The following is a 26794-nucleotide window of genomic DNA, read 5'->3' as shown; positions in this document are numbered from 1 at the left end:
CTGAGACGATATGTCATCTGAATAGATTTTATTTTTCAGATTTTATGTTGCATAGTAGCTCCGCCCAGTGTCAAGTCTCCTAGGTCCAAAATCCTACTCCTCACAACTTTTCACCTCCTTGCCATTTTGTGCAGCAATTCGCTTTATCTCTATAGTTTAGACCCATCACAAGGCCTAATCAGTGTTTTAAATTGAGTCATTTTGGTATTGGGGAAGCATCTTTGAAGATGTGATTTCCCAAACAACATGATATTATTTTGGTTAATCTACATTTAACTAAATATGGTAACACTGGTTGTTAACACACAATGCATTGACTAACATAAACAAAGAGCCATACATTTTATTATATTAATCTTTGTTAGTTCATGTTAGCTCAGGTACATTAAATATATATTAAACTTAATTATTACTAAATAATGAATTTTAATATTAAACATCCATTAAATATCAGATTAAATATTAAAATATATTTAAGTATTTAATACACTAAATATCAGATACAAGTTTTGATTTTAATAACGCATTAGTAAATATTGCAATTGACATTAGCTAAGATTAATAAATGCTTTAGAAGTATTTTTTTATTGATAGTTCATGTTAACTAATATAGTTAACTAATATTAACCAAGTGGAACCCTTGTAAAGTGTTACCCTAAAATTTCTGAACCAGTTCATTTGCACGATTCATCTGAATGAATAGATTCACTAAACTGAAAAAAAAAAAGCTGTGCTTAACTGACCCTTCGCAAAAATGAATGATTCATAAGGGGGTTTTTTTCAACTGCAGAAAGACGTAAATACACACCATTTTTCATGTTCAAGCACATGACATTAACCTACTCTCCTGTCTGGTTTGTTTGTCAGAAAAAATTGCAGATTCGCCATTATTATTGGCCAAATCGCCTGTCAATCAAACTCCTGGCGAAGGGTTAACTAGCTGAAAATAATAATAATATTACACTTGCTGGAAAAAAGTACCTTGTTAAAATATAGCTACACTGTTTTGAAAATTGAACTACTTATGAACCATGCTCCCTGTACTGAAACGCAAAGTTAGATTAGCAGTTTCAGTTAGTTGCCCCCAGTCCCTTCCCGATACATAACAAACCATCACACATACTTGCACCCCAGCCTCCAAAAACTATCACCAGTTGCTAAACTTTAAGTGTACAACTCCGAGTCCAGCAGCTGTCTCTGTAAGTCAATGTCCAGACATGTTTACAATAACAAATCAATTAAACGACAGCCTGCTGCCATTTAGTGGCTACTCTTGGCAGACACCTGGTGTTTGGAAGATGCATCGGCTCTGAGACGGTGTGGCAGCAGCAGTCAGATGTTATTAATTGCAGCACTACAGAGGATCTGTAAAAGAAGGTATGGAACTAACAGCTTTTCTCTCTCACTTCTCCTCAGGGTGAGAGTCACATCTATCTGCTCAGGCCTCCCACTCACCGCTCCTCCAATTAGCATATCAATTGTGTGCAGTGTTTTATATGCAGACCTACAAGTAGTAGTCCACGCGTATCCCACTTTACGATGTGAATCACCCAGCTACTGCAGCGACCATCAGAGTACCTATGAATCGTTCCTTTAAGTGGATGTAATGCAATTTTGTGCCTGGTTCACAGCTTAATAGGTCAGATCTGTGCATTTCCATGAGTCTGATGGGTTCTTGCCAGTGATACAGATGTGAATGATGACTTGTGGGGTACAATTAATTTTACGATTTTGTGCGACAAATACACTGAGACTAAATGTTCTTCTGTAAAATGCCATTGGCCGTTTAAGCCCAAAGCTAAGTTAACCCAGAAATGAACATTCTGTCATCATTTACTCACCCTTATGTTGCTCCAAAACAGTACGACTTTCTCTCTTCCGTGAAACACAAAAGTAGAACTTTAGCAATATGTTCAAGCTGCTCTTTTTGCATACAAGAAAATTAATATTTGAAGCTGTCAGGCTACAAAAAATAGTTTTCTAAAGCCACACAATAGGTCTGCGTGAGAAAGACACTGCAATTGAAGTCATTATACACTGTTTATTATACAAAGAGAATCAAATATATTAAGAATGACTTTTACCAAAAAAATTTGGGATGAACTGTACCTTGTGTTTCCATCTTAGCTTTGTGTTTTAATAGCAGATGGAATTAATAGCAGATGGAATTACGGGGAAGTCGTGGCCTAATGGTTAGAGAGTCGGACTTGTAATCCAAAGGTTGCGGGTTCGAGTCTCGGGCCGGCAGGGATTGTAGGTGGGGGGGAGTGAATGTCCAGCGCTCTCTCCACCCTCAATACCACGACTGAGGTGCCCTTGAGCAAGGCACCGAACCCCCAACTGCTCCCCGGGCGCCGCAGCATAAATGGCTGCCCACTGCTCTGGGTGTGTGTTCACGGTGTGTGTGTGTTCACTGCTGTGTGTGTGCTTAAATGCAGAGCACAAATTCCAAGTATGGGTCACCATACTTGGCTGAATGTCACTTCACTTCACTACTTTACTTACTTTTTACTTTTGTCATTTAGCAGACGCTTTTGTCCAAAGCGACTTACAAATAAGAAAAAGTAACTAAAAGTTACAACTCTATAAATACTATATACCCACATATTTAAGAAAATAAAGAAATTAAATAAAATTGACATGCATATAACAACATTTCAATAATAAATATATAAATGAATAAACTAAAATAAAAAGCGATACTACTATCCCTTGCCAGTGTCCCTGCCCGGTGGAGTCGCACAGTAGAGTTGATGGTCTTTACACTCTTTACTTTTTACTTTTGTCATTTAGCAGACGCTTTTGTCCAAAGCGACTTACAAATAAGAAAAAGTAACTTGAAGAGTTTATTTGCAAAAACCGATAACTCCTTTTTTTTCTTTCCAAGAAATCACTTTTTATACATACTTTAATAAAACACTTTTTATAAATACTTTAATAAATACACTTTTGATTATACTTTAATAAAATTGCATTGCATTTATCAGTGTGCACACAAAAACATCAAATGACACTTGAATCTCAAGTTACTAGTCATAAACAGTGTTGGGGAAAGTTACTTTTAAAAGTAATACATTACAATATTGTGTTACTCCCTAAAAAGTAACTAATTACATTACTTAGTTTCTATTTATGGAAAGTAATGTGTTACGTTACTTTTGCATTACTTTTTAAATCTTGGCAGCGCTTGTTTGTTTGTTTTTAAGAATTAAAAATTATATTTTAGGCAAACGTAAAAGCCCTTTCACACCAAAAGTTAAATTAATAAGCCTCAGGCTGAAGTAAACGTAAATTCACCATCTGTAAAGTAGAACCCAGAAGAAGAAAGTTCAACACACTTCAGCAATAAAAAAGAAGCACAAATGTTTAGCAAGAGTAATTTTTAATTATTAGTATGGTTGAATGAAGAAATAAAGAAGAAAAAATATTTCAACTAAATGCTGTTCCTTATCTATTCGTCAGAAAACAAGTGTTTTAAACAATAATAAGAAAAATATATGTGTCGATATGGCACCAAGGCACCAATATGTACAAACCAGTCATTAAAAAGCAGATATTGATCAACAACTTTTCTGACTTGTCTGCATTTGTGGCCCTGTGAGGTACACCCATTTTCACTGACTTCTAAGACTTTATATTTGGTCAACGGTTTCAAATCACCTGTGGGCGACATGACAAATTTGAGGTCCAATTACCTGGAAGAATATGTGAAATGCTGAAGTGCAACAAGCAGAGAGAGACAGTACTCCAGAGACTCTATATTCAGCTATTATTTGTTTCAGCAACGAAAAGCCTATGCCTGTTTTCACGAACAAAAGTGTTCTCAGTCGAGAGAGATAATTAAGTAATTAAATCACGTAGTGATGTGCCTGTTTTCAGCAAATACATGCAACACAAAGCCCTCAGGTGGTGCAGCCCTGTGCAGCGTTCGATTGCATGACTGTGAAAGGTCGGTGGACAGCTTACAGGCTCTGCAGGACAGACAGAACACATTTATGTAGGGTTTAACAGTCCTGCTTTGAAGAACACAGGGATTAAAACTTCAGGTCATGGAAAATATTGCCTCTTCACCTCCAGGTTATGGTTATATTAATGTCATTATAATCATGCAAATACGGAGTTAATGAAACATGAAATTTGAGTGCAAATTTGCAAATAATGTGCAGATGAAGAAAGAATTATAATAATAATAATAATAATAATAATAATACTCTGAACTGCCTGTGAGCTCCACACACAAATTTCATAAATCTCAATTTTTTTCTAAGTGTGTTCACGAAGCATTTTTGATTGACCAATATTTGCATGAGAATAAAAAATAAATAAATAAATAAATAAAATACTGTGAAATATTATTACAACTTAAAATAACTGTCTTCTGTTTTATTATATTAAATTGTCAAATATTCCTGCGATGGCAAAGCTGAATTTTCAACAGTCATCACTTCACTTTTCATTGTCAAATATCCAGAAATGATTAACATTTATTATTATTTCTAATAATATTTTAATATTAATATTTTTATTATTAACATTTATTATTTATTCACTAATGTTAAAAACAGATGTGCAGCTGAATATTTTAGTAGAAAACCGAGATTTTTTTGTTTTCAAGATTCTTTCATGAATATAATTTTTTTCTTTTTGTTATAATGTAAAAGTTTTTTTTATATAATTTTTGATAGATTTAATGCATAAATGTATTAATTTCTTAAAAGAAAATTGGAATGGTACTGTATAGTTTTAATATAAATTATATATATATATATATATATATATATATATATATATATATATATATATATATATATATATATATATATATATATATATATATATACCAAAAAAAGTTACATAAAAAATAAAGCAAAATACTTATTATACTTATCAAATTTGCAGACTTTACAGTCTCTAAAAATCAAAGCATCTCCATGTGCCTTCAGTTAGAGGTGAACTTTTCTCTTTATCCATTAGTGTCTCGTTTCTCTTAAGAAATACTTTATCTGTGTCACTACTTTCCATTTGAAAAGTAATTTAGCAAGCAAGAAGCTGGGCTACTAACCACACAGTGATGAGACAAGTATATGTAACCATGGCTTAAATCCAATCAAATGAGCTGTGTGTGTGTGTGTGTGTGTGTGTGTGTGTACACTGTATATCACTGCCAATTAAATCCCTAGAGAACGACACAAGCGACGTATGTGTGTAGCATACACAGAAGCAGCAAACACACCAGCTCACTGCAACAAGTTGATAACAATATAATGATGTATAATTAGTGCAATATGGTTTGACACTGAACCCCACAACGGATTCCACTTTAAAACACAAACAGGCATAGAGTGCACTGCATTACAGACTTAAAGAGACAGTTCACCCCCTTTTTTTATTTGCAAAACTGCATGTAATTCCAAACCTGAATAGCAAAGCGGGAACACAAATAGACAATGAATAGGGATTGGAGCTTTCAAGCTTCATTTATGAACTGTTCAAAAGTTGGTTGAGCTTTTTATGCTCACCAAGGCGTAATATTTGATCAAAAATATTAAAAACAGTAATATTGTGAAATATTATTACAATTTAAAATATCTGGTTTCTATTTTAAATGTAATTACTTTCTGTGATGGCAAAGCTGAGTTTTCTTCAGTCATTACTCCAGACTTCAGTGTCACATGACCCTCAGAATTCATACTACTATGCTGATTGGTGACATTTTTAAATATTATCAATGTTGAAAACACTTCAGGATTCTTGGATGAACAAAGTTCAAAAGAACAGTTTCTTTTAAATATAAATTTTGTTTAACTATATAAATGCCTTTACTATAACTTTTGTTCAACTTAATGCATCCTTGCTGGATAAAATTCTTACTGAGCTTAAACTTTTCAACAGTAATGTATTTGTATTCTTTAGACAAACAGACTGATAATCAATTATTTACTGATCTCAATGAGCTGTAAAATACTTCAACACCATCAACGAGTGAGTAGTGATTAGAGAACAAATCATTCAGACCAGTTTAGTGAACTGAATCAACTGATTCATTGAAAATAACTGACTAAAAAATGTTTTGTTCAATTGTACACCACTATTTCTCTAAAACGCAACAAAAATCAGCTGGGGCTGATGTCAAGATATTCAGTGAAAAATGTGAGTCTTGTTCCTCACACAAACCTATCGTATTACTTTAGCAGTTCTTTGGATCACTTTTACAATACTTCTGTCAATTTGAAGCTTGGCAGGCCCAATCCTTATTCACCTCCATTATATGGAAGGTTCGACAGAAGAAAAAAAAAAGTCACATAAGTTTGGATCGACACGAGGGTGAGTAAACAATGACGGTATTTTCATTTTTGGGTGAACTGTTATTTTAAAAAGACGTGACTGATGGACAGAAAGCCGGGAAAGAGACAGAAAAGCAGAGAAGGATAAAGCGAAAGAGATAAGCATAGAAAACGAGCCTGTCTGCAGCTTATCTAAACACATCGGCTACAGAAATATTTTATTTCTGTTTCATACTCTTGTCCTTTTTTCCCTCTCACTCTCCTTCTTGTCTGCTCTCTGTGCTGTCACAGATTTTGCTTCCTGTGCCCAAAATATGAATATTTTAGAGCTAAGAAGCTTAAAGGGAACAATGAAATGGCCTGAAGTTAAATCATACCCCATTTCCAGCATCACAGAGCAAAGAGAGCAACTGAGTGAGAGAGAGAGAGGCTGAAGGAGGAAAGCGAGGGAGGAGAATCTTTTCTGAGTGATGAATGCAGCGCAGTGTATCTCACAGTAATGACAAAGCTCATCCTCTCTCATTGGCCTCTGTTTCTCATCTGTGAAATTTCTGGACTCCGTGGGTCACGCCTCATCTAGCCCAGCGGCCGTGACAACAGGCCCTTTAACAGACAAGGATGGAGGAATATTACTTTGAATTAAGCAAAATGCACAAAAGATGAGGGGTGTATATGGAACGCGCAAAAGTTTATTCTCAGACTCCGTGTCAAAGTAAAAGAAAAAAAAACATAATGGCTGTTTTTATTTTGCATCTGTTTATGTGGTTGTCTCACACTGAGGCATTTCAGTTTGGAAGATCAAGTAGACACGCAAAAAGAGAGCTGGTTAAGTCCCCTCGCTCCCAGAGTTCTGTATTTATTTCTTGATTTATTATTTTTTGGGATTTTAGTTTGCAGGGAATAGACGTGTTCCCATTGGCATCACAAGCAGCAAATTCAGCCTCAAACCAAAATGTCTTTGATGTTTTTGACGGTGGAATCAGAACAGAGGACTTAAAAATAGAAACGGTTGCTTTGAATCTTCATGAAAGACTTCAATGCTTTCTAAAAGAATATCACTTATTTAACTCACGGATGTGTTGGTTGGATCACAATGTCATGGCGTAAAATGACAACCGACTCTTCTCTTATTTCACCTCAGTCTTGATACTGTAATATTTTACAAAAATAAAGGTCGCTACAAAGGCCATTCAAATAAAAAAAGTAGGACTTTTGCAAGTAGTACTTTCACATTGACAATACTCACGATCAACTGTCACCAATATGAACAAAAGCACTAACAATTCCACTAACAAGAGGTATAGAAGGCGAAATACGGGCCAGCAAATTGATTTTATAGAACTGCTGTGTGTTGAATAGTCTAGTTCAGGCGAGTGTTTGGGAAGGTCATTTAAACCAAATACAGGAATTATAGCAGCAAGAAAAGACGAGCTCTGGAGAGGTGAGGGTCATCGTCCCATTCAGACTCAAGAATCGAAAGGGTTTTTTTCCCTGAAAAATAAAATTGGTTTCTGAAGGTTATTTCTTTGTAGTGAGCAGATGAAATGAACAGAGTGTGTGTTATTCCAGGGGTGGCATAACTGTGGAGTGCAATCAGCATATATATAATACCAGTGGGCCGATTATGGAAGGGAAAAGCATCAATGTTTTGTCCGTTGAGGAGTGACCAATTTTAATCATGCAAAAAACATGAATTTAAACCAAATAAAAAATATATATAATTAACTGGGCTGTCACTTTAATAAATATGAGTAAATAATTTATATATATATATATATAGATAATGACAAATATAAAGTATTATTTATGAATGAAAAAAATCTAACAAAATGTAATCACATTTACAAATATGTGGACATCAAAATGTATTAACATGTCAAAATCTGTCACATAGTGATGCAGGCATTAGCTCCACTAATCAATAATCAATTACATTACTGAGGCAGCAAACCTTACTTACAGAGTTGCAGGGGAGCATGAACAATTTACATAACTCTGGCACAAAAGAGCTCTTTGGTCAGCAAGTTTTCAGTTCTTTGAAAATTATAAAAGGGTCTGATAGCTTATATTGACTTCTGCGAGACGGCAATGTGGTCGAAAGAACTCAGAGTCAAGGGTAAGTCAGAGAACAAAGACGAGCTTCTTTATATTAATTTGAATCTGCACTGCGGCTCTACCCACATAATAGACATTTAATGGTTTTCATAAAATTTACAATAAAATGTATTGGGATTTATTGACAAATGACTTGCGAAAGAGCTGGCAGTAAAAAGAAAATTATCCAGGGTATAATCAGTGACATAACTAAAATTATGTGTGAATGCCTAAAGAACCAAGAGACAATTACTATTAACCCTTAAAGGTGCAAAGTAATGATTTCCACTAAATGTTTTACACCAGAAGAAATTAATAGTTTAAATTGATGCCTACTCATGAAGACCTGAATACTGTGGCCATGCATAACTTCAGCAAGCAAAACTTGCAGGTTGCCTCCACAGCGTTAATATACAATTGCTAAAATGTGTGTTTTTTATATTCATATATCAACATATTCTGATGGCTAAAATTTCAGTTGTGTATCTCAAAATACTTATGATTTGTAGACTTTACATGAAAAACAGTGACTGCAATCATGAATGCAAATGTGAACACTTTTTCCCCAGTTTTGTTGAAGTTTGTCACAGGAATTAAAATGTGCATCTACGTCATAAAGGTTGCTTGAAATCAGTATTAGGATGTTAATATGTCACATATCACATATAACACATTGTCCCACTAAAGTAGCTCTCCATCAGACACCCTGGGAAAACTATAAGACGGGGTTCGAAACACAGCACGACACAGAATGAATGACGTTGAAATCCATGAAATCCAGCAAATCAGAGCACTGAGAAGAACATTGCTTACGGCAGAGAGACACAGGGATCCTTTGTTAATGCTGAAGCCCCTATGAAAGCACCAGGAGGGACTGAGTTATATCAATACAACTGCAGATTAAGATAAAGTACCAGAGGTTATATTGAATAACTGGAAAATGGCTGCCTGTTTCCTTATCTTTATAATCTTGAACACTATTTATGGAATAGTTGTACTCATATCTGCTATGTGTGTCTGTGTGCGTGTGTGTAGTTTTTTTTTAATAACTATGCTACGTGTCCAGCTACGTGCCCAGTGCTACCCCCAGCGTTAGACCACCCCTTTAGTCAGGGATTTCCAAGGTACGAAAGTGAAAGTAAATGAAAAGAAAATGACAGATGCAGTCATCGGCGCCTACACCAAATCTTGTTGCCGATCTACTAAAATCGTCTTTTTCAAGGCGCTCTTTTGCAGACAAAAGAGAATAACTTAGAAAAGAAGACCTACACCCAAAGTGAATTCACTAACAAAGGCCAGCAAAGGTTTTATGTGCCATTTCAAAGATTGCAACTAGTGGCTAACAGCTAGCACCGAGCACAAGTTATTTTGTTGGCTGTGTTTACTTTTAAATCAGAGTAAAGGGGCATGGAATGACAGACCCATGGACTTTATTTACAAGTGACTGGTGAGTGCTTTATTATTTGAGGAGTATTGTATCATGCACATTGCTATGGAGGTGTACCTGGTGCAGTGTGTGGATGTCCAGCATTTGTACAGTTTTACTGCTTTTGGCACGTCGTCATTTTAGAGTGACATGAATGTGCACAGTGACCCGTGTATTAGCGGATTACATTTACTGACCATGTAGGGAAATTTACTCTGCATTTAACCCACTCCAATCTAGCTTACTATTAAAATAGTTGATCTGCCGTTATTGTTTGTTGAGAGCCTGTGTGTGGCATAATATGTGCTTTATATGCATATAGCTGTGTTAGCTGTAACAGAGATGTGTAAGATGTGTACATGTAGTTTACAGTTGCTTACTGAAGGCCCTGACTAAAACCCCACGGTATGCCACTGCTATTAGGTACTTATACTATATTGACTGGGTTAAATAGAATTACTAAAAAGAGACTAAAATGCAATTTTCATTAACTAAAACTAGACTAAATGTCATCAGTTTTCGTCGACTAAAATTAGACGAAAATAGTCATGGATAATTCTGACTAAAATAAGACTAAAATGCTCAGACTTTTAGTTAACTGAAACTTGACTAGACTAAAAAGAGTATGAACGTGACTTAAACTAATTAAAAACTAAAATGACAGCTTCACACAAACACTAGACTAAAACCAAAATTAAAACAGGCCACCAAAAACAACACTACTAACAAGCAAGTTTTTGTAAAAAACTAACCAAAATTAAAATAATTTGTTCATAATCTCTGCACAGGAGAGCCTTGATGTTGTTTCCAAATGAAAGGAAATATATCGGTATCAGCATCGGCTATCGGTCAAAATGAGTTGAAAAATATTGTCCAATATCGTGCATCCCTACATTTTTCACAATATTATAATGCACAGTATGAAATAGTGGTTGAGCGATAAGGATTTTTGAAGGCCATTGCAATATCTAAGGAGAGCAGGGTGGCTGATAGCCAATATAGAGCCGATATAGACCTATACAATACCACACTGTTTTATTTAAAGATAGCAAATAACACATACATAATATTTACTAAAATAATTAGAAATAAAGCATTTGGAAATCAATTTGAAATAATAATTTAAACTAAATAAATAAATCCATAGAATAACCAGATTTATGCTTCAAATCAGAACCTCTTTATTCTGTAATCCAATTAGTGTTTTTCAAAATAAATAGAAATCATTAAAACACAAATTAAAAGCAAGTAAACAATCTAACCAACAGTACAGTAGTAATCTGGCATATCTATAAATATTAAATTGCACTTAGCAAGTGATATTTATATTAGTAATATCAGTCGACCACTAGTATGAATAGATATTCATTTTGAGATTTGCTAAAGATTACATTTACCACTGTTTTCAAAATATTACAACAGTTTTGATTAGCATTTAGTACAGTTTACACCACAGTTAAGCGCTCACAAGTGATTTCATTGCACATCTAAAGTTTAGTAGCATTTCAGAAGGAACATACAGTCTGTGATAAACCCGCTTATTACGCTTATGAACATCTTCTCAACATGCCTTCAGAAAGAGCAGAATGAATGCAGTTATATATCATATCTCAGTCTTTAAAAGAGATTGTGAGTGTGTGTGTACGTGCCCACACTGAGAGAGTGTGCTGGATCACACTGTGATGAGTCATGCAGGAAGTGTAACAGCAGTATCATTAGCATGTTATCCACATCCGCCCACTCAGCCTCTCTCGCACACACGCACGCACACACACACAAACACACACAAACACACAGCTTTCAATTGTTGCAGCTGACAAACACCTCTCATTGATGATGCTAATCACTGCCCTCTGCTAAGAAGAACATCAACAAAACACACAAATGCACAGATGTACACAAAATATACAAACGCAGTTGCCAAACACAAAAATGTTTCGCAACAACATGACAAAATAACTCAAACCTTCGGTCCAAAGCCAGTCAAAAAAAGCACCAAAAAGTTTCCCAGTGGCTCAGAAATGGATTAGCCATTTAATACTAGACGGGTAGATTCAGCTGAGGCCAACTTCCCTCGACATGGGAGAGGCTTTATACAAAAGGTCAATAATTCAGAGAAGAAAGAGTGTGAGAAAGTGTTTAGTTGAGGCAGCAATGTACAAAGTAGCGTCCTAAATTGAAAATTCATGAATGGAAAAGCACTGTGGTAACAGGTCTTTTCACATTTTATTCTTTGAACACTGAAAACGGTAATCGAACATCAGCAGTAATGCAATGATAAAATCTAAAACCACCATGGCCATTTATTGAGCATCGCGCTTTGTTTAGAATGTCTTTTCAGGGAGTTAGATTCAATTTAGGCTTATTGTGTTCTTTTAGACCATCTTTGCATGTCATTCATATCTAATTTAAAAAACTGCGCAGCTCTGAAAGTAAAAAGTGAAAAGAAGTATTTTCAAAACATCTAGTCAATAAGCTAAATCAAAGTTTAATCAACGCTCCATATGAAATTAAACCGAAGTGAAATTAAAAAGATAAAATCTTGCAAGCTTGTATGAAGGAATTAATGAAAATAGCAAAGTGGGAAAAACAGTTGGATATTTCATTTAAAAAAAATTGTAGAATCCAATCCTTGGATAAAACTTAGTGTTAAAGTTGTTAGATCGATTTTGTGTATGCAGCTCATTCTGTTGCAGCTAGAATTGTTTGGTGTCTCTGTGCTTATATTTGTATTGAATTTATAATGGTTTGGGTTTTTTTGTAGGCAGGCCTGAAAATAGAAATGTAGACAAATGGCCCAAATTCACCATGCTTTGCCAAACTGTGAGTAAAAATAGACATGATAATTGTGAAGGAAGTGTTCAAGCTTTGGGCCAAGGCTTATCTTATGCAGCTGCTAGCAGTAAGTAGCTTTCTCAATCAGGACGAGGATAAAGATGAGGATGAGGGCAAAGATATGGATGAGGAGAAGGATAACGTCAAGGATGAGATGAGGATGAGGATGAAGAGGACTAGGACAGGACTTAACTTTAATAACTTTTTTTTTCTTTTTGCTAGAAGCTGGTAAGGCTAGTAACTCAGATTACTTCAAGTGGTAACATTTACACTGGGCCAAACACACACACACTCACACACACACACACACACAGGACATTCCATTGACGTAATGATTTTTACACTGTACAAACTCTTATTTCTATACCTTAACCCTACTTCTAAACCTACCCCTCACACAAAACTATTGGCAATTTTTAGATGTTCAAAAAACTTAATTCTGTAATATGTATAAGCTGTTTTCCTCATGAAAAAAAAAACTGTATACAAAATTTACTCTTCTTGTGTGTTAATTTGGACCAAGCACACACATGCATTTTGTATTATTTTACATTTATAAATAGTAAATATAACATTTTATGGTAACACTTTAGAATAGGGAACACTTATTCACCATTAACTATGACTTTTCCCTCAATAAATTCCTAATTTGCTGCTTAAAAGTTAGTAAGGTAGATGTTAAGTTTAGGTATTGGATTAGGGCTGTAGAATAAGGTCATGTAGAACAAGGCATTAATATGTGCTTGATTAGTACTAATAAATGGCTAATACTCTAGTAATATGCATGCTAATAAGCAACTAGTTAAGAGACCCTAAAATAAAGTGTTACCCATTTTATTAATCAAATATGAGGTTTTCTTTAAAAAAAAGATTTGAGATACACAATTCTACAAAAGAACTCTTCTGTAACACGTTACATCAAGATCCCATTAATTAACACTAGCTAATGCATTAACTAACTTTCACAAACAATAATCTTTAGCTTAATTGTTAGCTAATAAAAATATAACCGATCATTATAAGTTCATATCACCTGCTTGAACTTTTGAATTTAATCATGTATAAGTAAATGTTGAAAGTAACAATAACTAAGACTAATAAATGCTTTGTTATGTTTCTTTAGTAAATACTACATTTTAGCATTTCATTGCTAGTTATCATTGTTTGTTAGTACTAACTAATGTTAGCAAATGGGAACTCATCCAAGTTAGATGATTTTACCACAAAGTATAAAACTTCATGTACATAACTAAAAAATATAAACTTACAGCACTGGCATAAAAAGACAAGTGCCATTTCCATCAGCTGACCTGAAAGTCTCTCACTCTGGCCTTGGACCAGCAGACCACCTTTGTTGAATTAGGGATCCTGAGCCAATGAACCATAAACCCACACTGCTCTATCTGAGAAGTCTAAATACACTTCAAGCACCTAAACCTGCACTGAATACCTACAGAATATAGAAGAAGAAACCCTGGGTTCAAGCCCTGGTGATCAATGCTGTTAAAAACAACAATGCCCTTATTTCCTTTTTCTTGTACCTGCCTGGATATATACACCTCTGGGAGTTGGAGGTTTCATGCATCTTTCACAGAGTGAGATGTGTTTAGAGCGTCAACAATATCCTGATGACAATGCATTGAGAGTCACACTATCTAAAGGTCAACCACCCACATGAGGGCCAATTAGAGCCTGCTGTCAACCGCTATCACATGTGAATTATCACCTCAGAACTGCAGAGAAGTGACGTCAGGCGATGAGAGTGCACAGATTTTGATGAATATTCCCTCTCCCAATTCTCTCATACTATTTATCTCGATTTTTCTTTTTGTTTTCTGTCACCATTGTCTCCATCCTTCTTGTTAACACAATGAAGAAAGAGCATTTTTTTATTTAAAGCTGCTGGCCAATCACAGATGATGGATTCATCTAATCACCTCTGGCCCTGCTAAAGATCATCTGCTGTAAATCTTTGAGCTGGAGGCCACCTGTCTGACCTGTTCATCACATTTGTTTTTTTGTTATTCCCTGAATTAATCAGAGATTAATGTGTATGCGCTGAGCAAAACAACCCTTAACCTGTGATCAGAACATAATGGGTTATGGGATGATCAAAGAGTATAAATGTCAATGTTTGTATTTCATTGAGAAAAATTATTTGAATTACTTCTTTAAAAACAAAAAATAAATAAACAAATAAAACAAATCACACAGTACGTCAAAGAAGTCACAGCAAAAAATATTATTTTGTAGACAGTATATTTGTTAATATTATTAATATATTATATATTAATATGAATGTAATATTATTAATAATAATATATTAATATTTCAGTAGCATCATAAATTATTATTTTGTAGATGTTTTATAATATTAAAATAATAGTATTATCATAATTGTTTTTATTTATTTTCTTGGTGTTTTTAATAGTGCTGTCAAACGATTAATCGTGATTAATCGCATTCAAGTTTTTGTTTACATAATATATGAGTATGTACCGTGTATATTTATTATGTATATATAAATACAAACATGCATGTATATAGTTAAGAAAATTATGCTGTTTATCATGTTTAGATATAATATAAAATATAATAATATAAATATATAAATGTATATACATGTAAATATTTTCAAAATATATACTGTATTTGTGTCTATTTATATATATACAGTGCCCTCCATAAGTATTGGAACAGTAAAGACAAAATTGCTCTGTTGGCTGTGGAGTCAAGGCATTTGCAAATATGATTAAAAGATGAATATGAGACACAACTACAGAATGTTGCATTTTATTATTAGCCGTTTCAACACATGCATGTTTTACCAAATAAAAAGAACAGCACTTTTAGAGTTCATCCCACTCATTGATGTGAGCATAAGTATTGGGACAGTTGAACATAAGGCAGATATAAAAGATTAAAAGCTATTATTTAGTTGCAGATCCCTTGCGCACAATCACAGCAGTGAGTCTGTGACCCATAGACATCACCAGACTCTTGGTCTCATCCTTTGAAATACTTTTCCCAGCCTTTAATGCAGCCAATTCCAATTGTTGCTTGTTTTGGGGAGTTTTTACTCCCTTTACTCTCCTCTTCAGCTGGTGAAATTCATGTTCAATTGGATTTAAATCTGGAGATTGACTTGGGCAATCTAAGACTTTCCATTTCTTTGCCCTTATAAATTCCTTGACTGAACTGGCAGGGTGTTTTGGGTTATTGTCCTGATGCAATATGAAGCACTTCCCAATGAATCTGGTGGCATTTTCTTGAATATTGGTAGGCAAGATGGTTATGTACCCTTACAAATTAATTCTGCTACTGTCATCATACATTAATCATCAGTAAAGTTGAGAGGGCCTGTTCCAGAGGCAGCCATGCATGCCCATGCCATGACACCACCTCCACTATGCTTTACAGATGAGGCTGTATGCTTGGGATCATTTGCAGTTCCCTTTTTTTTCTCCACATTTTTGCTTTCCCATCACTTAGATAAAAGTTCATCTTTGTCTCATCGGTCCACCTTTGTGCTTTTTTGCAAACTCTAATCTTGCCTTTCTATTTTTGGTGCTGGTCAGGTTTGCATCTTGCTGTGTAGCATCTGTAATTCTGTGTCCAAGTCTCCTGAGGACAGTAGATTGTCAGAGCATCACCCCAGCTTTCAGGAAGTTGTTGGTGATTTTACAGACACGTCTTTTAGGGTTCATTTTCACAGCTTTTATGATTAGTCTGTCATCAGCTACTGTTGTTTTCTCAGCCGATCAGGTAGTTGTTGGTTGCTGGTGGTTTCCAAACTCTTGATTTCTCCATGCCTTTTATTTTTGCTATAACTCTAATTGACTTCCTCTTTTCTTTTAGCATTCAAATTGCATGCTTTTCTCTCAAAGGCAGCTCCCTCATCTTCATCCTGGGTTGTGTGTGTCATCATCGATTGCAGGATTCAGAATACAGAAGTAATGGATATAACTGATACAACACATTCCCTGCTTTTAATATCTGAAGAAGTAATGCAACAGCACACAGCTGATCACTTAGAAAGACCTGTGAGGCAACTGTTCCAATATTTATGCTCACATCAGATAGAGGGATGAAACTCTAAAAGTGCTGATCTTCTTAGCTGGTAAAACATCTATGTGTTGAATCACTCAATAATAAAATGTGACATTCTGTAGTTTTGTCTCATATTCATATTTTAATCATATTTGTAAATGTCTTGACTCCACAGCCAACAGAGCAATTTTGTCTTTACTGTTCCAATACTTTTGGAGGGCACTGTACATAATAAATAAACAGTACACATACATATCGTATGTAAACTAAACTATTTTGACGCGATTAATTGTTTGACAACACTAGTTTTTAATAATTAATAATAAGGATGATTATTATAAGATTATTATTATTATTATTATATTATATATATATATATTATTATTATCCTATTGGGGGAAATCATGGCCTAATGGTTAGAGAGTCGGGCTCGTAACCCAAAGGTTGTGGGTTCAAGTCTCTGGCCAGCAGGGATTGTAGGTGGGGGAAGTGAATGTACAGCACTCTCTCCACCCTCAATACCACGACTGAGGTGCCATTGAGCAAGGTCCCGATCCCCCAACTGCTCCCTGCGCGCCGCAGCATAAATGCCCACTGCTCCAGGTGTGTGTTCACTGCTGTGTGTGTGCACTTAGGATGGGTTAAATCAAATTCCGAGTATGGGTACCCATACTTGGGTTATGTAACTAGATTTACATTTCCAGAAGGAAATGCTTATAAGTTATATTATTTTTAAATAGATAATAGAACACATAAGGCTGAAATTATCTACAAAACTAAATTCGGACTCTGTACTGTATGCACTTCAGGGTGAATTAATAGCAGATATTTAACACCTGAGGTTATTTTGAGGTTGATTTTAAGCAAACTCTGCCCAGAACTTCCCATCAGTATCAATACAGTTCTGCCCTGCAAGCACTATCATAAAAAACACTAGGAGGAATTTCAAAAACTGTAATGATATTATCATAAATACACCAAGTACAACAAAAAGAGACTCACTTCAACATGACAACAAGTGGCGCCCTATGAGCCGATTATAGCTCAGCTAAAATAGTTCCTCTGACATTCCACTGACACCGCAGGGAAAGTGACACAACCTGAGCGGTTTAGGAAGCACAATTAAAACAGGCTCTTGTGTAAGGTGGGTGCGTATGTCTGTCTGGGTTTTAAGGACACCTGATTAAAGAGTACTGAAAGTTTTATTGCCTCACACCAAGAAACAGTGAGAAGTGCCACCATGAAAGGGTGAGAAACAAAAGGTTTGTCACAAGTAGTCAAAAATGACATTATCAATTTCCACTATACTTCAATTTTTCCCCTCTTGTCCTTTTGCTGTTATCTCTCTCTCTCTCGCTCTCTCTCCAAGTTTAAGGGATGACCAAAGCGGTGTGTCTGCAGTGTGTAAATAATTGCAAACGCATGAGTGCATCTGTCAAACATGGTTACCGGGGTCCAGGCTGCACATACACCCACACACACACACACACACACACAGTCTGCAGACAGCCTTCACAGATCTACACAGCCTGAAACACAACCACACTAGAATACAGAATACTATCTCATGGAAAATGCAATGCTCTCTTCCCACAATGCAAAGTGAGCCTCTTGGGGGGGGTGAAGAAATTGCCATAAGACTTATCACTCAAGGTTCTATCTCATGGAGAGGGCACGGACCACAGCTCCAAATCAAACTAATTACTAATTTGTGCTCATTTGCTGACACTTTCCATCCAAAGCGACTTATATCACGTCTTAATTAAGCGTGACGCAAAGCGCCAAGTGATATGTCTGTCAGGAATAAATCTCTTTCAGAAGTCTTTCAGTGAGTAATAACGAACGTTGATCTAGTAATTCTGTACATTTTGTGCTCCATAGAGTGAAAAAACATGCAGTTTTCTAAAGACATGAAGGTAAATAAACCTTTAATTTTTAGATTATGCATAACGGTTTTTGTAGTTACTACACAAAGTCTGGGGTCAGCAAGACTTTGAATGCTTATGAAAGAAGTTACTTATGCTCACCAAGACCGCATTTATTTGATCAAATATACAACAAAAACAGTAATATTTTGAAACATTACTTTATCCAGTCTTCAGTATCACATGATCCTTCAGAAATGTTTCTAATATGCTGATTTGGTGCTCAAGAAACATTTCTGTGCTTAATATTTTTGTGGTAACCGCGACACTTTTTTCAGGATTTTTAGATCAATAGAAAATTCAAAAGAACAATATGTATTTAAAATAGATTTGAAGATTAAAAAAAAAAAATCTAAAAGTCTTTGTCACTTTTGATCAGTTTAATGCATGCTTGCTGAATAAATTTATTACATTTCCTTCGTAAAAAACAACAACTTTTAAACAGTAGTGTAGCTTTACAAGTCAAAACATTAGGTCAAGGTTATGGCTTTTGGGTGACATTTTGCAGGGTTTAAACCTACTACCTTTCAATTACAAGCTTCAAACATTAACCACTACGCTGCATCCAAACCATATCCACTATCCACCCACCAAACCCAAACATCTCTACCATCTGAAGTCTCTACAGCCTCTATGCACTTACTTTGTTCATTTAGATCTTCATTATAGCAAAAACAGGAGCAGATGGTGTTTGTGACTGTAGAGAATTTTGTTAGATTTATAATGTATATGTGAGGTTGATCAGAGAGAGGCAATGCAAATCTAATATGAGAAATCTGGAACACACAATGACTTCTGCAGAGTCTGCAGAACAGTCTACATTCTGATACAAAACCTATCACACCGTGCCAATGAAATCAACAATAATTTTCACTGCTGACTACTTTATCCAGACTGCATTCAGACCACCTGTGCATTTGCTAAAGCACTGAAGGCAATAACCTACCAAAAAGTCAATTTATTCAGGTTGTTTATTTCGGCATGCAAAAGACAAGAGTAATTTGCTTCAATCATATGAATACAACTCACTTAACCTCATTAACCACCAAATTAATGGAAATTCTACAATAAATTATTTTGCAGGAAGAAAATGTGTGCAAATAGATTAGTTACAACAACAGAAGGTTTGCTTTTGTGTTATGATGGATTCTGACACTGAAAGGTGTCACTAAAAAGTTCAACACTCTTCACTCACCTGGGGTAAATGCTAAAATTAAAAAATAAATAAATAAAGCGCACCTTCCATTAAGTATGAACAAAGTATCAAAATACAGAATTAACAAAATTTCTGACCACTGTTATTTTAGTGTCATTTAGAAGTTTTTATTAATATTTTGAATTAATTTCCAATTTTAAATAAAGTTTTAGTAATTTTGTTCAAATTTTTGTAATTTTTAGTATTCTGTGTATAATTTGTATTCATTTAAAAAAAGGTAAACTAAATTAAAATGGGACACGCTGACTTGGCAACTAGTTTTTATGTCAGTTAATTATAGTTTTTCCATGTATAATTTAGTTTCAGTTTTAACTATAATAACCCTGTTCCTGGCAACTTCAGTCTGATTACAACAGTTTGTGTGACATTTCTGTACAGATTATAATTGTTATAAAAAATTATTTAAAAAAAACATTTAAAAACTGTATAACCCTTTAAGGAGGAGTCATATCATAATTTCTGAAAAAAGTACTTACTGAATTTAAATAATTGAATGGCCTAAACGTTTGGTTGGAGTCATTTAGTAGCTTACTGTATTCTGGTAGTCTCTGTTGAGCAGCTGGAGCAGGTCAGATTCGAAGACCTCCACGGAGGGGAAGAGTGCCACACGTAGGCCCTCCAACACACACGAGAAACTCTTCAAGAGACGAGGCTTCCGCAGCGCATCTGCTGCAACAGAGATGGAGTGAATATAACGTTAACATTGTACTCATTTCCTGCGTGCACAGCCAATTCCATCCAGCCATTTTATTATTGTTCTTTATATTTAATGGCTATTCATTTTTTACACCATTACAGCAACAAAGGATTTAATTAGACAGTAAAAATGTATTTATCTGCACGCTTCAGAATGCCAAGATCCTCTTACTCATGGCAATGCATTCAAATATGTAGAAAAAAAAACACAAACAAGTGCACGGGATAACAAACTAGTGAGTGATGCACAAGAGAGCTCAATGTGTTCCAGAAGCTGGGAAAAATCCATGCAGTTGAGTCCAACGTTATGGAGCTCCATGTGGCTCAAATTCCTCTTCAGATTTAAAAAAGAATAAGGACCAATGATAATTTATCATTTGGAATGTGTGTCTGGCTGCATCATCAAAAGCACATTTCCTCCAGCTGAGATCTTTGGCTGGCCCCATTTCCGCTCTCAGTAGGGGTCTCGCTGTGAAGCATTTCAAACATTGTCTATTGAGAGAGTCTTCAGCATATCCAAGCCATTGCACCCACTTTTTCTTTTCTTTTTGGTAAAGACAAAATTTGAGCTCACTTACCCACAGGAGTCTAAGACACTCCATAATCAATTAAAAAAATCTTTTGAGCGATCTGAAAATGGTCACATCACATATTTGTGATTGTCAAGATTTGCCTGGTTTGCCTCGGCACAAACATGCTCAACTTACAGCAATGCGAACCTGCTTCTCTTTGAAAAACTTATCCTTGATGTTTTATTTAGATGTCTCAGAGAAATATGCAGAAAATGAAATAAAATAAAATACATACAGACAGGTTAAGTGAATCATCCTCCATAATTTATTTAAAGATAAACATCTGTTATACAGCATTAACCCCTAGGCTAACCAGTTTCTATAATTGATGTGCATTCCCTAAGTGAAAGCCGTCTATAAATCAGATTCTTCTCAGAGGTACTGGACCTGAACGTTTACATGATACATGAGGATTCATTTCAAAGATTTCTGATGTGAAACCTTCATGGAATGCAGAAAGAATTATTTTGAAATATTTGATGAGGTACACAACCGTTCAAATGTTTGGGGTTGGTAAGATTTTTTTGTCTCCTATGCTCACCAAGGCTAAATTTACAATTTTAAAAATAACAGTTTTTTATTAGAATATATTTTAAATTGTTATTTATTCCTGTGATGGAAAAGCTGAATTTTCAGTGTCACGTGATCCTTCACGAATCATGTTAATATGCTAATTTCTGATAAAATTATCAATGCTAATAACAGTAGCTTAATATTTTTGAGGACTTTTTTCAGGATTCTTTTTTTATTTTTTTATTATTTTATTATTATGCAAACAAACATACTATTTACAGGTGACAAATCAAATACAAAATAACCAAGGTCAACAAAACATACATGACAGCCAACATGATTTGTGTGTGTGTGTGTGTGTGTGTGTGTGTTTATGTGGTTTATGAGGACACAAATTTGTATAATGACATGGGTATGACAGAGGTATTACAATATGAAGGTGGTTTATGATGACACTGCCTATGTCCCCGTAATTCAAAAGGCTTAAAAAACATATTAAATGGTGTTTTTTTGAAAATCTAAAAATGCACAAAGTTTCCTGTGAGGGCTATGTTTAGGTGTAGGGTTGGTGTAGGGCAATAGCACACACAGTTTGTTCAGTATAAAAACCATTACGCCTATGGAGAGTCCCCATAAACCACAAAAACCAACATGTGTGTGTGTGTGTGTGTGTGTGTGTCTGGGTGTTGGGGATGGAAGTATATAAACAAAAAATAAATAAATAAATATCAAAAAAATATAATAATAGTGAAAACAGTATTAATAATAATAATAGCATTAATAACAAAAATTAGAGGATGGAGGGTGAGGAAGGTGATAAGTAATAATAGTAATAGTAGCAGCAATAATATTAATAAAATAAATAATAACAATAAAAATAATACTACTAATTAACTCAATTAATCAGAAATGAGGGGAAAGTTGGAGGATCAGGAAGAGGACAAATAGTAATAATAATAATAATATTAATAATAATAAAAAATAATAATGGTAGTAATAGTAGTAGTAATGACGAAATAATAATAATAATAAAGCTATAAAGAGTAAGATATTGTAAGGCTGCCTCTGGGCCCCCCGTGAGCAAGGCATAAATTAGGCCCAAGGCGAGCCATCAAGGAGAGGTGCTGCGGGGCACAAGGCCCAAAGTCCCACCCCTGGCCGCCACTCACATGCCACGCTTACCCTACATATGTATATGTATTGTTGAGTGCATGATTTTTTCAGGATTCTTTGATGAATATTATATATGTCTTTAGTTTGAATCAATTCAATGCCAAAAAAGACCATTGCAAACAACAAGTCAGTGAGTTGAACAACTGAATTCATGAACAAATCATTCAGAAGAGTTTTGTTTGTTCGTCAACTCAAAAGAACGCCATTGCTACTTTTTTTCACAAAGTAGAGTTTCAGTGAACAACCACCTACATTTGGGTCTGTTTATCACAAAAAGTTATCATATGATGCATGTGTGTTTGTAATAATACACAAGTTGCTGTGGCAGCAGACAGCAGGCCTGCTGGTTTGAATGAGTCACAACCAGGAGAGTTTCACTTTCACGGATCACTCAGCCATGCACAAACACAGTCTATCACAGTTTAGCTTTAACACACTCACACAGTCTGCCACTATCAAAGCCAAGCCTGGAGAGCTCCAATGCACTCAGACATTTACCGTACACACAGTCTGTTACCTCAAACACACTGCACAGTCACTCTACACTCAAGCACACATACACACCAAACCAGGCTTATCTGTACAGCAGCACTGAGGCCTGACAGCCAAACAAGTGCAGCATCGTCAGGACATTACAGCATACTCCACCACTGCAGCCCAAGAGAGATGCGTTACAGAAGCTCCGATAGGTGACGGCTCAACAGAAGGGAATTCAATGTGCCTCTTTTAACATCTTAGTTTTGCTAAAGTTTTGTATCCATTTGTGTTGTATATCTTTAAAGTTTAGAATATTGCTTCCAAATATTTAACTGTGTAACCCCACACTTCAATTTTTAATTTACTTCGAATAACACTTATTCCAACCTTTCCATAAAATACAATGTTTTTGCGTTCTCTCGAAAAGATGTTTGCGTTCACTCGCAAACGCAAAGTTTTGCGAGAGAACGCAAAAGATTTGAAAAATATTTTTTCCTCCCACCCCGAAATCTTTCCACCACCATGAGCTCTAAGGGGCTCCGTATTCATTAGACCCGATGAGTGTTCTTTTAATGAAACCATGCTATAAATATTTTCTTTCTTTTTTTTTGTGGTTGAACATTGAGTTTATTTTTCCTACTAGATACACATACTTTGTTACTTTTTTGCCAAAAGTATACCATGTAATCTTACAATTAATATTAAGTGATAAAATACTGTATCTTGTATAATAATTAAACATATAATTGAAAAAGCATGCTATTTCAAGCAAGTACAGAATTTCACACTGACTCTGCTGTTACTACTCATTTATATTTTGACATTTTATTATGGCTGTTAAAATTTTTAATTTTTAAGATTAATTATTATCTATAGCCATGCAAAATGGTAAATACTACATTCAATAAATACTTTCACACTTACTTTGTTACTTACCCAATTAAATATTATTATGGCTGTCAACAGGTAATGATTAATTAAGAATAACTGAAATCAATTTAAATAATATTTTAAATTAATTAAATACTAAATAATACATTTAACACTGTTCATCATATATAACTCACGTGAACCTCCTTGGGGAAACCCTTCTATACAGTGCACATACAGAACCTTCCTCAAGCATTAAAACAGCAGTTCACTTCCAGAATAAAAATTCCCTGATAGTTGAATCACCCCCATGTCATTCAAGATGTTCATTTCTTTCTTTCTTCAGTCGAAAAGAAATTAAGGAAAACAAGGTTTTTCTCCATATAGTAGACTTCAATGGGAACCAACGGGACAAAGGGCTCTACATGACCCCAGCCAAGGAATAAGGGTCTTATTTGGCAAAACCATCAGTCCATTTAAAAAATAAATGTATATAATTTTTAACCACAAATGCTCGACTTCATGCATGACGTAGGCAGAAGTACCGACCAAAGAAAGTCAAATGCTCTTTACAAAAAACAAAAAAAATAAAAAAAATTAATAAAAAGCTAAAACAACAATGTCGGGCGATTTTTAAAGTTGCCGTTTTTCAACCTACCCTACCTTTTTGAACCGGAGTACACAGACGGAGAACTAACCACGACTGACCTTTCCAACATGATTGGAAAGGGGTGAAGTCGCAGACACACATCACAGAGCTAGTGCAAAATGAGCATTTGTGGTTGTATGCATTTGTGGTTGTAAATTTTAGTTTTTTTTAGAAAATGACCGATCGTTTCACGAGACCCTTATTCCTCAGCTGGGATTGTGTAGAGCCCTTTGAAGCTGCACTGAAACTGCAATTTGTAACTTCAACCCGTTGAGTCCCATTGAAATCCACTATATGGAGAAAAAATTATTTTTTTTCCTCAAAAACCTTAATATCTTTTTGACTGAAGAAAGAAAGACATGGACATCTTGGATGACATGGGGGTGACTAAATTATCAGGAAATTTTAATTCTGGAAGTGAACTAATCCTTTAAGCATTTACTATGTTAACCTACATTTTGAACGGCATTAAAAACTGGTGGGTGTGTCACAGAACTGTGACTAAGACTAAGACTACTGAGTAATTTTTCACTTAGATACAATTAAAGCAATAAAAACAGGAGGCGGATGGTGGAATTTGGCTTTTATGACAACCACTCAAGAAAAGTTTATAATCAGAGAATATATTGCTTTTGGATCTCAGAATGAAGTGCTTTGAATCATGTCTTATTAACTGTATTAACAGTCGGAGGGGAACATCTCTCGTTTTCTACTTTCAGTCTATGTGGGGCCCAGGAGGATGCAGAATATAGCTCTCAAACATTTCAGACGCAGTTCAAAGAGAAACCTGCTCCAGAGGAACCCCATTCCTACATCTGCTCATCGGTTTATAATGAGAGTTCGAAATATCACTGTGGAATAATTCTCTAATTTCCTGCGTCCCTCTCTGGATCTAGACTGCGATCGTGGGTCACGCTCCCTGTGAGATATTTGGAGTGCTGGAGGATTAGCCTGACATTGTGCTCAACTTCCAATCCCCTCGCCACTATGAAACCCACCACGGTTCATTACTATCGTTCAGAAAGTCTGTCTTTACCCACCCCTGAAAGTAGCTAAGAACAGAAATCCAAAACGAGACGAGTCATGAGCACAGTGCTGTGAGTCGGAAAAGTTGTGAAAAGGCTCAAAGTGTTTTTTGCTTCAAGGTCTCATTTAGGACCTGCTCTCTGAAGTGATTCTGAAGCTAATCAAGGAAATATCCTAAGAAACGGGAAGCTCTTTAGCGAGGCTTCTAGAGTTCCTTCTGCTGTCTCCATGGCAACACACATTCTCTCGTTACAGATGGGCAGTCATCAAATGTTATTTGATTGTTTTATAACTGTAGTGAGAATCTAGCACATTAAAGCCTTTCCTCTCACATTCAAATGATAAACTGAGAGGGGGGCATTGTGGGTAATCCTACCTGTGCCTGTGTCCGTGGACGACACCACACCGGGGATGCTGTCTTGTCCAGACACCAGAATGTTGGGCGGGAGCAGGTGCATGATGGGAGTGAGAGCAGGGTGTGGCTGTATGGAGTAGAGCAGCTGAGAGCCCTCCATCACTGATAATACAGCATTCACTACAGAGAGAGAAAGACAGTCATGATTACAATTGAGCGTCACAGGAAGATGACACAATTCTCGATGTTTACAGAGTGTTGCTACTGTATTTGGTTTCTAGTGTGTTTTGGGTGGTTGCTAGATACAGTCAGCAATGCATCATATACTAAGGCTGTGGTTTCACACAAAAGAAACAAAAAAATCACACTCATTCATTCCAAAGAGAAAAAAGGGAATAAATATCAGATGGATTTGGCCATTAAAAACAAAACATGAAAAAAAACATAATAATAGTCTTTTATGCTTCCAAAGGCTGTATTTATTTGATCCAAGATATAGTAAAAACAGTAATATTTTGAAATATTACAATTTGAAATAATATATAACAGTTTTCTATTTTAATATACTTGTACTATTTTAATATGCTATTTGAATAAAATGTAATTTATTCCTGTGGTGGTAAAGCTGAATTT

General features: G+C 35.3%; 1 protein-coding gene across 1 annotated transcript in view; it reads right to left on the bottom strand.

Moving 5' to 3' along the window:
• nphp4 (nephronophthisis 4) overlaps positions 1-26794 on the bottom strand; it is a 156026-nt gene that overhangs the window by 92977 nt on the left and 36255 nt on the right. Inside the window, exons 5-6 of the mRNA XM_079383228.1 lie at positions 26183-26341; positions 20363-20499 (exon numbers count right to left, since the gene is read on the bottom strand). Of these exons, the coding sequence (XP_079239354.1) occupies positions 20363-20499; positions 26183-26341 (296 nt within the window). The remainder of the gene's footprint in view (positions 1-20362; positions 20500-26182; positions 26342-26794) is intronic.

The sequence above is a fragment of the Barbus barbus genome (assembly GCF_936440315.1).
Source record: "Barbus barbus genome assembly, chromosome: 28".
In the NCBI taxonomy this organism is placed as follows: Eukaryota; Metazoa; Chordata; class Actinopteri; order Cypriniformes; family Cyprinidae; genus Barbus; species Barbus barbus.
Note: the sequence above shows the minus strand (reverse complement) of the source record. Positions and strands in the feature narration are given on the sequence as shown.